This window comes from Hyperolius riggenbachi, chromosome 8, assembly GCF_040937935.1.
Source record: "Hyperolius riggenbachi isolate aHypRig1 chromosome 8, aHypRig1.pri, whole genome shotgun sequence".
NCBI classification, from domain to species: domain Eukaryota; kingdom Metazoa; phylum Chordata; class Amphibia; order Anura; family Hyperoliidae; genus Hyperolius; species Hyperolius riggenbachi.
In genome coordinates, this window is record NC_090653.1 from 276,804,434 (window position 1) to 276,821,167 (window position 16,734).

A 16,734-nucleotide genomic window follows, 5' to 3' on the forward strand; every position below is an offset into this window, starting at 1 on the left:
GGGTCACTCTGCCCCCCGTATCACAGCAGGGGGTCACTCTGCCCCCCATATCACAGCAGGGGGTCACTCTGCCCCCCATATCACAGCAGGGGGTCACTCTGCCCCCCATATCACAGCAGGGGGTCACTCTGCCCCCCATATCACAGCAGGGGGTCACTCTGCCCCCCCATATCACAGCAGGGGGTCACTCTGCCCCCCATATCACAGCAGGGGGTCACTCTGCCCCCCATATCACAGCAGGGGGTCACTCTGCCCCCCATATCACAGCAGGGGGTCACTCTGCCCCCCATATCACAGCAGGGGGTCACTCTGCCCCCCATATCACAGCAGGGGGTCACTCTGCCCCCCATATCACAGCAGGGGGTCACTCTGCCCCCCATATCACAGCAGGGGGTCACTCTGCCCCCCATATCACAGCAGGGGGTCACTCTGCCCCCCATATCACAGCAGGGGGTCACTCTGCCCCCCATATCACAGCAGGGGGTCACTCTGCCTTGTGTATGTTGGGAGTGGGGTCACGCTGATGCCTGCATCATTGTGGAGGCGTCACTCACACTTGTACCATGGCGTGAGACACTTGTACCATGGCGTGAGGAAGGTGTCATGGATCAAACTGCCCCCTGTACTATGGTAGTATCTCCTGTATCGCGGCAGCGGTCATTCGGTCTCCTGCAACAAGGCAGCAGTCACTATGTAACATGTAAGCAACCCCAAAGGATGGGCCACTTCAAAACTAAACCAAAAAGTTTGAGCCAGAGTTCCCCTTTAATACTTGTGTGAAAGAAGATGTATGTGAACACGGAAAGATTATCCCACACACAATTTGCTTAGTTACACAGTTTTGATAAGATTAAAACTAAACAAACAAGTCTCCTGGCTTGAAAAGCATAGGATGAGTTTTGAAATACAAGTTTTGAGCTGTAGAGAAGGATATGATGCAAACACCATTATCAGTCATCATCTAACACACAGCCAACACCTTACGCAACATGGAAGAGGGGGCCAAGGAGAAAGCAAAGAAACGGCCAATCGGATTCCTCCTTTCTGATGTATAGAGTTCCCTCCATTCTTCCAGGGGAGACCAGCCCCCATCCCCTATCATCTTTACGGACCAGGCGTTGAAATAAAAATGGAAGTTTTAAGTGCCCATTAACAGTACAATACAGCACAGTCCCCATTATCCTGAAATCAGGCAACTGGAAGTCTCAACTACAACAATTACTAGGTAATGCCTAATGATGGTGATCCAGGGATTTTATCTGATTGCCATCTGGAGTCGGGAAGGAATTTTCCCTTTTGGGGCTAATTGGACCATGCCTTGTAAGGGTTTTTTCCGCCTTCCTCTGGATCAACAGGGATATGTGAGGGAGCAGGCTGGTGTTGTACTTTATACTGGTTGAACTCGATGGACGTATGTCTTTTTTCAACCAAAATAACTATGTAACTAACTGGCATGCCTGATGGGATAATGGGGACTGTGCTTTGGGGAGTTTGCAGGGCATAAAATACTTACCGAGCCTCCAGCACCTTCTTCTAGCCTTCCTGTATCTCCTAGCAGCTTCTATGCACAGCTTCCGGCCAGGCCCGGTCCACCCATGATGCCAAGTGAGGTGACTTCCTCAGGCAGCAGAAGTCTGGGGGCAGCACCAGGCAGAAACAGGAAGTGCCTGGCCAACCTATACTGGGGGTAACTGTACCTGGCCCACCTATACTGGGGGCAACCGTACCTGGCTAACCTATACTGGGGGCAACTGTACCTGGCTAACCTATACTGGGGGCTACTGTACTTGGCCAACCTATACTGGGGGCTACTGTACCTGGCCCACTTATACTGGGGGCAACTGTACCTGGCTAACCTATACTGGGGGCAACTGTACCTGGCCAACCTATACTGGGGGCAACTGTACTTGGCCAACCTATACTGGGGGCAACTGTACTTGGCCAACCTATACTGTGGGCAACTGTACCTGGCTAACCTATACTGGGGGCAACTGTACCTGGATAACCTATACTGGGGGCTACTGTACCTGGCCCACCTATACTGGGGGCAACTGTACCTGGCCCACCTATACTGGGGGCAACTGTACCTGGCTAACCTATACTGGGGGCAACTGTACCTGGCCAACCTATACTGGGGGCAACTGTACTTGGCCAACCTATACTGGGGGCAACTGTAGTTGGCCAACCTATACTGTGGGCAACTGTACCTGGCTAACCTATACTGGGGGCAACTGTACCTGGATAACCTATACTGGGGGCTACTGTACCTGGCCCACCTATACTGGGGGCAACTGTACCTGGCCCACCTATACTGGGGGCAACTGTACCTGGCCCACCTATACTGGGGGCAACTGTACCTGGCTAACCTATACTGGGGGCAACTGTACCTGGCTAACCTAAATGGTGGGCTACTGTACCTGGCTAACCTATACTGGGGGCAACTGTACCTGGCTAACCTATACTGGGGGCAACTGTACCTGGCTAACCTATACTGGGGGCTACTGTACCTGGCCCACTTATACTGGGGGCTACTGTACCTGGCCAACCTATACTGGGGGCAACCGTACCTAGCCACCAACACTAGGGGCACCTATACCTGGCTACCTACCTATACTGAGGGTGTTTTTTGGGCGGCTCACTGCAGCTATAACGTGCAGTGCAAATTGTCAAGTGCTGTGCGGTCATTCCAATTCGGAGGGAGGGGGGCCTCAGGCAGTAAAAAGTCTAGAACTGGCCCTGCTTCTGGCATGTCAGGTGACCTGTGGCAGCCGTATACGGAGGACGCTGGAAAGCTGAAGAAAATGCCACCGGAGGCTCGGTAAGTATTATATGCTGCAAGAGAAGGGGGAGGAGAGGCTAGTACTTCGGCTGGTTGCTCAAGGAACTGGCAAGCACATTTATCTGTCATCAGGTGGTCCCCACTGGTGCTATCATTCAATCAGTTTTGCGGAATCGTAAGTAATCAGAAGGTCCCATCAACGGGTCCTCTTTAAAGAGAATCAGAGCTCACTGCAATAAAAAAAAAGATGTTATACATACCTGGGGCTTCCTCCAGCCACATCCGCTCAGATCGCTCCCACACCGCTGTCCTCCGCTTCCTGCAGTTCCGGTACCGGGTCCCGTCACTCGGAGCCAGTCTGACATAAGAGAAGTGCACCCCATATCTCTCCAGTGGCGATACGCGAAGAGCGCACTTCTCCTGCGTAGACTGGAGCCGACTGACGGAAGTGACGGGACCCAATACCGGAGCTGCAGGAAGCGGAGGACAGCGGTGTGGGAGCGATCTGAGCTGATGTGGCTGGAGGAAGCCCATGGTATGTATAAATCTTTTTATAGCAGTGAGCTCTGGTACACTTTAAGTGCCCCTAAAGCCAGGCTTACATCCAGAACCGCTGGTGTATAACAAGCCCACAGCTTATACATTTTACAGAGTCACTTCAACCCAACATGCATGCTGGCTTGATGTTCCTCTGTAAATTGTATAAGCTGTGGGCTTGCCATACACCAGGGGTTCTGGATGTAAGCCTGGCTTTAGGGGCATAGAGATAATTTGCTTATTCAGTACTGGTGCATTGTGGGTAACCACAAAGCTGAATTATTGCAAGTTTCCTTCTGTTTTAAGAAGGCAAATCACACCAAGCATGGCTTTTCCGTAAGATGGCTTCAATACTGAGGCATCATGGGAAACCACAGTTGCTCACATAAAGCTGAATTATAGTAAATACCTTCTGTTTGGAAAAATGCTTCCCTGGGGGGGTATTCACCTCGGTGGGGGAAGCCCTATGGACCCTATCGAGGCTTCCTCCAGCCTCCTCTGTCCCACGGCGGTCTCGCTGCAGCCCCCGGAACGCACAGGCGACAATTGTGGGGCTGTGCAATATTTACCTTTTCTGGCTCCAGCGGGGGCGCTGTTGCGGCTCTTTCCACGGAGATAGGCGAAAATAGCCGAGGTATAGGTGAGTACCCCCCAGGGGAGGTTTTTTCATTACAGATTTTCTTTAAGGAAGGCAAATTACACTGAGGCCCCATTTACACTTAATCAGTTGGTACACTTTTTTTTTCTTCTCCATAGCAGTGCATTGTGAAAAAGATTTCAGTTAAACGCGTTAAGTGTGAAAGGCGCTATAGGAAAACATGAGCATTACTTTGAAAATCAGTTGACCTGTCGGTTATAACTGAGAGCAAACGGGTCTGAGCGTTGCTCTTTAGTAGGAGGGCTTTTCGGCCCGTTTTAGTCTCCAATACTTTCCTACGGTACTGATGAGATACTTTCCTACGGTACTTTCCTACGGCCATGTACTGATGAGGACTAAAAGTCCGAAACAGGCTGTCTACATGTGGGTTTGATATGGCTGTGTAATATTTAAAGCTATAGGCTTGCTGTACACCAGCGGTTCTGGATGCTAGCCTGGCTACAGGAGCATAAAGAGATAATTTGCATATTCAGTAGTGGTGCATTGTGGGTAACCACAGGTGTTCACTTAAAGCTGAATTATTGCAAGTTTCCTTCTGTTTTAAAAAGGCAAATCACACCAAGCATTGCTTTTTCGTAGGAGGGCTTTTTGGTCTCTCTTAGTCCCCTATACTTTTCTAGTGGTTTGGGTCATCCCGAGCTGCATGGTTACTCTGCTTCCTACGGTAGTAATTTTGGGTCACCCCAAGCTGCTTGAGTACTCCGTTATCCTGACAGCTTCTCCTTATCTCACCAGTCAATCTCCGCTTAGTTCCATGAACCCAGTTGGCAACAACTGGGGCGGGGGTCCTCTCGTGCCTGTAGGCAGGAGAGGGCCCAAGCCCCCCGAGCCTCTGGCAAGGGGAGAAGGGCTCTCCAACCCTCTGAGCTCTTGCTCAGAGGGGGGAGAAGCCTAGGGGTTCCTTCCCTTTGTGAAGGACTCAGAGGGCACCGTATGCCCGGTTTTGTGGCGGTGTACAATGCATCACCATTTTTCCCGGGCATGTGGCCTTAAAGCGGTATCGTCACCATAAAAATCAAACTTCAACAGCAAATGGTCTGAGTGTATTAAGTGATAAAGATGCTAATCCTGCATTCAAAACATTCAAAACTTTTTCTGCTGTTATGATTTGGTGTTATCACATACTTAAGGAGCACTGGCCATTTAGTAGTCGTGCCAAAGAATTGCATGCTGGGGATTCTTTTTATCTATAATCTATTCCTCCTCTTCCCTTTATTTCCCTGCCAGCTGCTTATCTGAAACCTAATCCCCTACTCACTTGTGTTTACAAGCAAGGCTGAGGCGACTCAGCGATTGGAGGAGACAAGAAAAAAAAGTAGAGGGCAGAAATGACATCATGAGTTAGCCTTAACTGTGGGCAAAAGACATGGCCCCCACCAGGACCAGAATTCTCGTCATTTACTATATAACATTCACTGAAATCAAAACGTGGACAGTACAATACATGTGTTATGTAAGTAGATCAAGAATTTATCTACTTATATATGTGTTTTTTTTCCCCTGGCATAGTATGGCTGATCCTACTGCTTTAAGCCTAGAGTTCAGGGCTCCTGCTGTCTTACAGCAGGAATCAGGAAAGCAAAAAAAAAAAGTCAGTCAAACTCCACAGTTCCCAATCTGGATCTAAGGTCACTGGAGCCTCATTTAGGGCCCTTATCTTCCCACAAGTGACTCTTGAAGGAAATTGCCTGTTTTCACCTTGGCTGGTGAGAAAACACATAACAATAAGGAAGTAAGGAGAGAGAGAGAGGAGGAGGAGGGAAGGGGGGACCGTGAGATGGGAAACTATAGAGACACAGGCAGGACACACCTTCACTGCAGGCAGACGCCCAGCTTCCTCACACTAAACACAGAGAGGAAAGCCAGACAGAAAACCGCAGAACAGGTGTAATCATCAAGTGCCCTTTCATTCCGCCACACCGCTCCGAGCGCAAAAAAAAAGAAAAAAGAAAGCACTAACATTCCAAATGTGCAACGACAGCCACTGTCGCCATAAAAATTAAAGGTGCACAACCAGTTCCAGGTATAACTGAGATTTATGAAGGAGGTGTGGCGGCCCTTCACTGGGGAAGTCTGGGCTTTACAAGACCACCAGGGAGTTTTATACACGGAGCGGATAGTGTTGCTTCCAGTTCTTCTACTTCCTCTGTGGAAAACCAAAGTCTGGGCTGAGCAGTGGCAACACAGAGCGTGAGGTCTCTGCCACGCCCACTCAGTGTACAATATAGGCTGTGTAGGCAGATGTGGTATTATGTAGGGGATGGGGGGGGGGGGGGGGGGGGAGCGATTCCATGGCCGGGATGGACAATGCTCCCGGCCAGTGGTCAGCCTGGCTGATTGGTTGCCAAGGTGTCGGGGAGGGGCCACTGCACTCACACTAGATACTTGGCAAAGGTGGCTGTTACTGACTGCCTCAGGCAAGCTTGCATGTCTACAAGGCTTTCACTTTGATTTATGTGACTGCCTGCCCACACGCAAAAAAGGATTGCGATACAATGGGGCCCTAAGCAAGATAGCACTTTTTGCCCAGCACTGATGGTCACCTGTCTTTTCTTAGTTAGATTTGGTGGGGGCTAGCATACACCGGGCCCGTAGACTCTCTCCTGGCCCTAGGCAGCTGCCTAGCATTGCCTTGTGGATAATCTGGCTCTCCCCACACGTCTGTGTGTGAAAAATTTATTGGGGAGGGGCATGGTAAGCAAATTTCACATAGATCTTAATCGCAATCTCATGACCTGCTTTTGTCCTCCTCAAGAATCAGCTCCTCCAATTCACATATACAGGATTTCACACGTGCTTCACCCCTCCTCTGGAATGCCCATCCACAACACACCCGTCGCTCTCCTACCTTTGATATCTTTCAGCGCTTCCTCAAGATTTACTTTTTCTGACAAGCATACACTCTACCTTAGGCCATTCCCCCTTTGACCTAAGGCCAAGTTCCACTCTTACTGGAGATCCTAGAAACACACGGCCTCCAGGGATGAATACTATATACTACCCCACATCTTGCCCCCCCCCCCCCCCCCCCCCATTCCTGTAGATTGTAAGCTCACAAGAGCAGGGCTCTCTCCCCTTATGTGACTTGGAATATGTTTCACATTTCATTCATCATGTTACTTTTGTCACTGTAATTACCGGTTCTGTATTTTGTACCAACTCTGTATTTTGTATATTGGTGCATTCCATTTGTCTGTATTATGTACCCCATGATGGTTTCTTACTTTGTACAGCGCTCAGAGGCGTATCTAGGTAACATGGCGCCCATAGCAGAGACTGAAATTGCGCCCCCCTTGCGGCACAGGGTGCAGGGTGCCTGGGACTGGGTGCGGCTGGATACAGGATGGCTGGGGCAGAGTGCAGGGTGGCTGGGACAGAGAGGTTGAGTCTGGGTTCAGGGTAGTGGCTGGGTGCATGGTGGCTGGGACAGAGAGGTTGGGTCTGGGTACAGGGTGGCTGGGGCAGAGTGGCTGGTGGCTGGGACAGAGAGGTTGGGTCTGGGTACAGGGTGGCTGGGGCAGAGTGCATGGTGGCTGGGACAGAGAGGTTGGGTCTGGGTCAGGGTGGCTGGGGCAGAGTGCATGGTGGCTGGGACAGAGAGGTTGGGTCTGGGTCAGGGTGGCTGGGACGGTGTGGCTGGGTACAGGATGGCTGGGGTAGAGTGGCTGGGTCAGGGTGGCTGGGACGGTGCGGCTGGGTACAGGGTGGCTGGGGCAGAGTGGCTGGGTCAGGGTGGCTGGGACGGTGCGGCTGGGTACAGGATGGCTGGGGCAGAGTGGCTGGGACGGTGCGGCTGGGTACGGGATGACTAGGGCAGAGAGGCTGGGTCTGGGTGCAGGGTGGCTGGGACAGGGTGCGGCTGGGGCAGAGTGGCTGGATGAAGGGTGCAGACTGGATGCCATCACAGACCTGAATCCTGGTGCCACTCGCTCCCCCTGCCTTAGTCGCATCAGTCACCGCCTGCGTCATGGTAACAAATATCATATCAGCAAGACACAGAGGCGCACACGCTACCCGCACCCAGCGAACTCCAAATGCTGGAGGTGACGTCACTTCCGCATTTGGAGTACAGCGAGCGGTGGGTAATTTGAGCCCCCTCTGTGTCTTGCTGATTTGATGTCTGTTACCATGACGCTGGTGGTGACATGACTAAGGCAGGAGCGAGCGCCCGAGTGGGGGTGTGAGCCGCACTGGGAGGGGAGGCAGATAGAGGTGAAGTGGCTGGTGGGATAGCGCCCATGGCTCTACCCATGCCTGCACCCTGGTAGATACGCGTCTGACAGCGCTACAGAATATGTTGGCGCTTTATAAATCAATAATAATAATAATAATTTCAGACCCAAGCCTTTTTAACATCTATCTCCATGCCAGAACAGGTCATTTTTCAGTAGGCAATGTACGGGCACCACGGTGGTCTAGTGGATAAGACACTTGTCCACTGTACCACCGCATGGAGAGTGTCCTTTCTCTCGGTGTTCATGCATGTTTCCTCCAGACACTCCAGTTTCCTCCCACATCCCCAAAACATGCTGATAGGTTCATTAGTTCCCCCACAATTGACCGTAAAGGATACCCGAACTGACATGTGACATGATGATATAGACATGTGTCTGTACAGTGCCAAGCGCACAAATAACTATGCTGTGTTCCTTTTCTTCTTTCTCTGCCTGAAAGAGTTAAACATCAGGTATGCAAGTGACAGTTCCTGTCCATGGTATTGGGACTGGGTCGGACCATAGAGCTAGTCCACACTAGGTCCGGAAACGTATCCGTGGCTGCGTTTTTCAAACCGGATGAAAAACTGAGTCCCGGATACTAATGTTGATAATAGAAGGCAGCCAGCCTCACCCAAGTAAAAAACGGATCCGTCTGCGTTTGCGAGGACCCGTTTTCAAAACCTGAACGGAAGGTCCGGATCTGCTGCATTTTCACGCAACGGATCAGGACCACGGATACACGCAGGGGTAGTGAAAGCAATGAGAAAACGCATCTCCAGCTCCACAGGCAAAAAACGGATGTTAAAACGGATAGCCTGAGCTTTATGATTGGCCCAAAAAAAATCCTCCCACTCCTTCCTAATGATGGAGACGTTTTCTGTCAGGGAAAAACCTGAACGGAAACTGATGCAAAACTGATGCACTTTCATCAGTTTGCAGTACGGTGGTACTTCCCCTAATCTTCCCCGGATCCGGACTGCAGTGTCCGTCCTGCAACTGTGTCTAGTGTGGACCTAGCCTAACCCTCCCTGACAAGGAATTACAGCCATTAAAAAAACTTTGTTAGCAGAAACTGGTTTCTGAGTGCAGAAAAGAGATAAAAAGGTTCTAAAGTTTGTAGATTTTAGCTCTGGCATATTTCAATGCATGTGTCATTGAGCAGAGGTAATGAAACAGTAAAAACCTAAAAAGTAGATTCAAATATGAAATAAAACTGTGGGATATCTAGAAAAGTCATTTTTAGAAGGAGGATAGATACAATTGTTTATCTCATGGGTTTATTTTCACCTCATGTTTCCTTTGATGCCCTCTTGTTTCCTTTAAAGAGAACCCGAGGTGGGATTTAATTATGTTACTGGGGCACAGAGGCTGGTTGTGCACACTAACACCAGCCTCTGTTGCCCCATGGTGTACCTCCATGTCCCCCCTGCGCGCCGCTATAGCTCCCGCAGTGCTGGCGACGTGCAGCGCGTCACCAGCACAATGTTTATCTAAGCGCTGTCAGTCAGCGCCGCTCCCCCGCATCGGCGCTACCCGCCTGCGTCACTTCCCTCCTATCAGCGGGAGGGAAGGGACACGGGCAGGGAGCCCCGATGCGGAGGAGGCGGGGGAGCAGCGCTGACAGACAGCGCTGACAGACAGCGCTTAGGTAAAGATTGTGCTGGTGACGCGCTGCGTGTCGCCAGCACTGCGGGGTATAGCGGCGCGCAGGGGGGTCCTGGAGGCACACCATGGGGCAACAGAGGCTGGTGTTTGTGCGCACAACCAGCCTCTGTGCCCCACTAGCATAATAAATTCCCACCTCGGGTTCTCTTTAATGCTAGCCACACATGAACTAATTATGACACGGCATACCAAGTTGATCAATCCCTATCTGTCTGGAATACGATTGGATGGCGACAGATTCCTTCACTATACAACACGCACAATCTCCAAAAATGTCAGCAGAAATCTATCAAGCACCAATCTTACATGTTAGGTTCATAGATGACAAGCAGGCTCTATCAAAATGATTAAGATCGTCTGGGAATTGAATGAAAAAAAATCAATACGTATAATTATCACCTTAAAGTGAATGGGAACTGCATTTACAAAAATGAGACAGATACTTACCCAAGGAGAGGGAAGGCTCTGGGTCCTATAGAGCCTTCTCGCTCCTCTCCTGGTCCCCTCGTTCCAGTGCTGGCTCGCCCGGTAGCAGTATTTGACTAAATTAGTCCAATACTAAGGAGGCTTCAGAAGTCTTCAGGGAGCCCGAGTGCTCCTGAAGAAGGGCGGCCCTGTACTGCGCCTGCGCAAGCACGCTCTCTTGCACGCTCACGCCTGTGCAGTATGGAGCCGCACGTCTTCGGGTGGACACGGCTCCCGAAGACTTCCAATACCCTTGCGATGGGGGATTGAAACGGGAGGGGAGCCAGCACAGGATAGAAAGCACCGAGAGAGGAGACGGAGCCTTCCCTCTCCTTAGGTAAGTATTTGCTTCATTTTTAAAAAAATGCGGTTCCCCATTCACTTTAAGGCCCTGTTCACATTCACTAGCGTTTTGTGCAAGTGATTTTACCGCGATTAGCGTGGTAAAATCACTGGACACTACCGTGATTTCAGAGCGATCGCGGTCAGCGCTTTATAAGCACTGTACCGTGATCGCTTCTGAATTGCTGCAGGTAACACATTTGCAATTGGCGCTAATCGCGAAACCTCAATGATTGGTGCCAATCGCGGCAGTGAGAACACGGACATAGGGTAACATAGCACTAGCGCTTTAGCAGGAATTGCCCGCTAATCACTTATGATTTTTTTATGTTTATGTTGCTGATCGTTGACAAAGGACCTTCTATCGATCATTCCATTGATTCAAATTCTGGAACAATTATTTTAGTGTGATCGGGTTGCTCCTCATTTTCTCAGTTGGTGGGCCCAAATGATCGTTTCCGATCGATCGTTTAAGAAATTGGATCATTCATGACCACTTTAGCAGGACAATATAGTTCACAGTTATAGAACAGAGCTGAACACTTGACTTATAATTTGGTTAAATTAAGTGTGCAAAGTGCGCAGCCTCAAGGACAGATAGAGCCGCAATAACCCAATACAGGGTCTCTTTAATAAACTGCGCAAACCTCAACAGCGGTTCTGTTTTCTTACTTTGTGCCTCTGAAGAATCTTCCTGAGGTTCCCGAAGTTTCATCAGCTGCCTCATCTGCTGCGGAGAGATGTGGAGGTATTTGGGGCAGTTACACACCTGAAACCAAACAGAGGGCAGAGGTCAGAGATGGAATGCCGCAGTCCAGTTCCATATAACCCCCCATATCCGAACAGACGACACCCCAAATGTGTCTACAAGATCCCTTCCCTTGATTAAACCACTTCATGCATATTACAATCTACACCTTGTGTTTGAATTCTAGTTTATGACATTGTAGATTTTTACTCCACCATTCTTGTGTACTTTGACAGCGGACACCTTCTGGAATGAATGAGGACATATTTTGATTGGCTCCTGATCACCTGGTCACTAGGATCGCATAATTATTGCCTTTTCGCTCTTAAAGGGACTCTGAGGAGTAACAAAAAAAAAAAATCGGAACTTACCTGGGGCTTTCTACAGCCCACCACAGGTCGGTAGGTCCCTCGACGTCCCCCAGCTGCTATGCGTCATCGCGGCGGCCGGTGTGACAGTACTGCACATGGACGGTTTAGAGTTAGAAAACCGTGCATTCGCAGTACTGTCACGCCAGCCGCCGTAATGACGACGAGCGTGGCCGTTCAGGAACTGTCAGCCTGACACTCGGCCCTGATGTTGCCGGTCGTGATTTCTGCGGAGGGACCCAGAGAGGAGTCAGGAGGACCTCCCGACTTGTGGTGGGCTGGAGAAAGCCGCAGGTAAGTTCCGATTTAGTTTTTTTGTTACTCCTCAGAGTCCCTTTAAAATCAATTTGATATTTCCACCTCTATTTAGTGCCCCTGCAGTGTACCTAAAAAATAATGACATAATTTTGACATCCCTTCATAGACAACATATAGAATAATCAGTTTCTGAAAGTTTTACTGCAGCAATTTGAGATATTTTTAAATATTTTTGGTTGAAATTTCAGAAAATTCCTTTTTTTTTCGTTTTTCAAGCATATTATCTCTTTAAAACCCAAGCAAATTCCAGATTTACTATAATTAAGTGATATCAAAAGAAAGCCCTATTTGTCCTAAAAATAACAAGACTAAACATGTTTGGCTAGACTAAAAATTGCCCGAGATCTATCAATTTAAGCAAATCATAGCAGAATTATGAAAATTGGCTAATGCTGGGAATACTCGGTACATTTTTGCTGCTCAATTGAGCCATTTAGACGGCTCGATTGATCATTTCTGACATGTCCGGTCACCCGTCCGATCGATTCCGCGCTCGATACCGCATGGAGGACAATGGAAAAAGAGAAGGAAAACGAGCAGAAGATAAGAGATTCGCCCGCGGGAATCAAGCGGGGAATCGTTCGGGTGGCAGAATTGAGCTGCAAAACGCACCGTGTATTCCCAGCAGAAGTCCTAAAGTAGTTATTACCAACAACAGATACAAATTTTATTTTGGAGCCCCAAATTTTCAAAGGATACACAAGGACATGTGACATAAGATAAAAATGTATATACACTGGAAAGCACACAAATAACTAAGCTGTGTTCCTTTTTTTCTTTCTCTGCCTTAAAGAGTTAAACATCAGATGAGCAAGTGTATCTGACTGGAGTTGGACTGGGTCAGACTATCCTGGCGGTACACAGTTTCTGTGGCTGCGTCCGCGGGAGGGATTTTTTTAAATTAAAGTTGTTTTATTCCGTGTAGCTAGCACTAGGCTAGCTACCATTGTCCCCCAAGTCCCCGGCACCCTTCTGTTCCCCCTTGATCGCCGCTGCTATACGTTACCTAGCCGCGATCTCACGAGAGCCGCAGACTCCCCAATAAGCTTCAGTCGTCGGTATGGCGATGATCTGACGCCATCGATGTCATGATGTCATGTGCTATCCCGATCCTCCCCATAGCGAGGCATGGAGCTGATTGGAGAAGCTGCACCATCGTGGGATCCGGGGGAGGGGGGTACGTATAACGGCGGCGATCGGGGGCGATCAAAAAAGAGTGGAGCGACTTGGGGGACAATGGTAGCTAGCGAAGTGCTGGCTACAAAGGCTAAAACAACTTTAATTAAAAAAATCCCTCCCGGGGCAGAGAAATCCTCTGCTGTGGCTAGCCCGAGTGTAGCTCGGGGTTAACGCCAGGGAGGTTAACCCTCACTGATAAGGAATTAAGGCCAAAACACAGTTTCCTGGCAGAAAATGGGTCAATAGTTTATAGATTGTAGCTCTGACATACTTCAATGAATGTGTCACTGAGCAGAGACACTGAAACAGTAATGACTTAGGTCATTTTTTTGCAGACTGTACTTCCACTTTCTGTTGTACTCCTACTGATTTGCATAAATGGAAATATAGAAACTCATGAAAAACGCATAGAATGTGAACCGCAAGTGCAATAAGACGCACGCAAAACGCAGTAAAAATACACAAAAACCGCACACAACATTAACATAAAACATGACATAAAACGCAGCCTTTCACACTATGTTATGTGTGCACCCAGCCTTAACAAGTAGCTTTCAAAATAAATTACAACTGTGGGATAGCTTAAAAAAAAAAAAAAAAAAAGAAAACTTTTTTTTTAGGAGGAGGAGGATTCATACAATTTCTCATCACTTTATATTCTTTACAGTTTCCTTCAACTGTAAAGTTCAGCAGCGGACACATCGCAGGCAGAGCAGACAAGAGGCAGAGAACGTTATTCAGACAAGAGATACCGGTAACACTGAGGCAGGGAACACACTTGTCTTTCAGTTTTCTGCGCGTTTTTCTGCATACTTTTTCTGCACACTAAGTGTGTCTCTATGCAGGAAAACGCGCACGTTTTTCCACAGCAGCTGATGTAATTGATAGAGAAAACTGACAAAATGTGCAGAGTCATGATGCAGAATGGCGTCAATTCACCAGAGGTTACCAACCTATTTATCTCTTGGGAGGTAATTTACCTTCTGTGATATCTCCAAATAGCAATTCTCCAGAAGTATAGGGGAAAATATCGACAGAGAGAAATGCAAGAGATAAATGTGAGATAAGTATGAGATAAATAAGTGATAGTTAGTAGTTAGTTTTTCTCCAAATCACAATTCACCAGGGAAGAAAGGGGGTGTGGCCATTCATTATTTTTTCATCTCTTTATCCCCTGAATGAACCTGGAGATATCGTGGTTTTCACACAGCAGCTGCTGCTGTGGAAGATGGAGCCTTTTAAGCTTACTCTGTTAGGCCTGGTGCACACCAAAAACCGCTAGCAGATCCGCAAAATGCTAGCAGATTTTGAAACGCTTTTTCTTCTTTTTCTGTAGCGTTTTAGCTAGCATTTTGCGGTTTTGTGAAGCGTTTTTGGTGTAGTAGATTTCATGTATTGTTACAGTAAAGCTGTTACTGAACAGCTACTGTAACAAAAACCGCCTGGCAAACCGCTCTGAAGTGCCGTTTTTCAGAGCGGTTTGCGTTTTTCCTATTGAGGCAGAAACGCCTCCGCAATCCAAAATCTGCAGCAGCCCGGGAGTATGCGTTTCTGCTAAACGCCTCCCGCTCTGGTGTGCACCAGCCCATTGAAAAACATTACCCTAGCGGATCCGCACCCGCAAGCAGATCACAAAACGCAGCCGAACCGCTCTGGTGTGCACTAGGCCTTAGAGCTTGCTTCTATTATGAGGAGACGAAGGCGCAGGAGGAGGGTCTGTTTAATCGCCCCTCGTATTTTTCGTGAGAGAACAGTTCTTGATAATTTTACTGAGACAGAGGTGGTGAAGAAGTTCAGACTCACTCGTGATATGATTTATGATATGATCCGGCAGTAAAAGGCGGGAATACTCTGGTCAGGTAGTGGTAAAACTCCGCCTCCTACCCACAATGCTTCACTTTCAAGCTTACAGAGAGGAAAAGTATCCCATGTAAATCATTAATACCGATTACCTAACTCTCTGCTTTCTCACAGTTTCCTCATACTTTCCTCATGCATATCTCTCCATTATCCCCTGCTATCGAACATTTTTCTCTCTGTCCTCTCACACTGGTGAATTGACTCCAGAGTGTTAAAATACCTCATGAGATAAACTACCTACCTTTTTTCTCTTAGTAAATCCTCTCTGGTGAATTGACGCCAATGGCCTCAATTCACTAAGCTGTATCAAACACTTTATCAAACGTTTGATAATTTACCTCATGGGTTAAATCTAATTTTGAATTCACTAAGGTGTTATAGATTTATTGAACGTTTTATTGATAAAACATTCAATAAACATATAACACCTTAGTGAATTCAAAATTAGATTTTACCCATGAGGTAAATTATCAAACGTTTGATAAAGTGTTTGATACAGCTTAGTGAATTGAGGCCAATGTCAGTTTTTTTTTCTGCGCGCGAACAACATATTAAGTGTGTACTAGCCCATTGATTAACATGAGTTCTCAGATTTTCTGTGCAGAAAACGCACACGAAAACAGTCAAGTGTGTTCCCTGCCTCAGAGATGAGCTAGCAGCGCATTGCTCTGAACCTGACATTTTCAAAAGAAACAAGGCAGAAATTGTTGTCAGGGAGCAGGTGAGAGGATGCTTATACAGTATAATCTCCTTCTAGTAAACCCCTCTTCCTGCTCCCTTGGAGTTCACTTTATCAGAAATGTGCTACAAATGGCTCAGCATGCCCTGGTACATTATCTACTGCAAAGGACCAACTCTGTCCTCCCATTGGAAGTACAGTACAAGCACTTGCACATTTGGTGGACTACAAGGCTAAATATACCTTAGGGCTGCCCAAATTGCTGATACAGTATCAATCACTGTATAGAGGCAGCCACTCACTTCCTGTGAGTGCCTCCGATACCTCCGCAAGCGGGACTTGCAGCACGTGTCCTGCAAAAATGTCTGCTCACACTTGAGCCAATCATGAAGCCTTTCTTCAAAATGCAGCCAATCATAATAAGCTACTCGTAACTGCAATGCGAGTGGCTCCGATACCTCTGTGGGCGGGACTTAGCACTCTCCTCTCCACTCTCCTCTCAGGAGGAGCGGGACAGGGGAAGCCTTTGAAGGATCCAGGGCTTCAGTCTACCTGGGTAAGTACCCACATTGGGCTCTTTCCTACAAGTTTCCTTGTCAGCTGGCCATTGGCATTTGTGAATCAGCATGTCCTGATGGTAACCTGGGTTCCCAAACACAGTCACTGTGGCAAACTTCATCCCTATTGACCAGCTGACTTTAACCATTATGGGGTGGGTGATCGCCGCAGGGGTACCTAGGCCTTGGAAAACTTGCGTCTCTATCAGCAATTCAGCACCCTTCTCTCCCCCCGTCTATATCAATAAATCCTGGCCACTCATGACCCTGTTTTTAGCTCACCCACTGTCCTACCTCTAATCACTTTCAGTCGGATCACTGCATACCGGGAGCACCCCACAAGACAGTCCATTTTGGAGCTG

The 16,734-nt window shown here is 48.3% G+C and overlaps 1 protein-coding gene across 5 annotated transcripts in view; it reads right to left on the minus strand.

Moving 5' to 3' along the window:
• The window catches only part of EXD3 (exonuclease 3'-5' domain containing 3), a 470,687-nt gene that overhangs the window by 36,868 nt on the left and 417,085 nt on the right, over positions 1-16,734 (minus strand). For all 5 annotated transcript variants that reach the window (XM_068248968.1, XM_068248969.1, XM_068248970.1 and 2 more), the window contains one exon: positions 11,336-11,432. In XM_068248968.1, the coding sequence (XP_068105069.1) occupies positions 11,336-11,432 (97 nt within the window). The remainder of the gene's footprint in view (positions 1-11,335; positions 11,433-16,734) is intronic.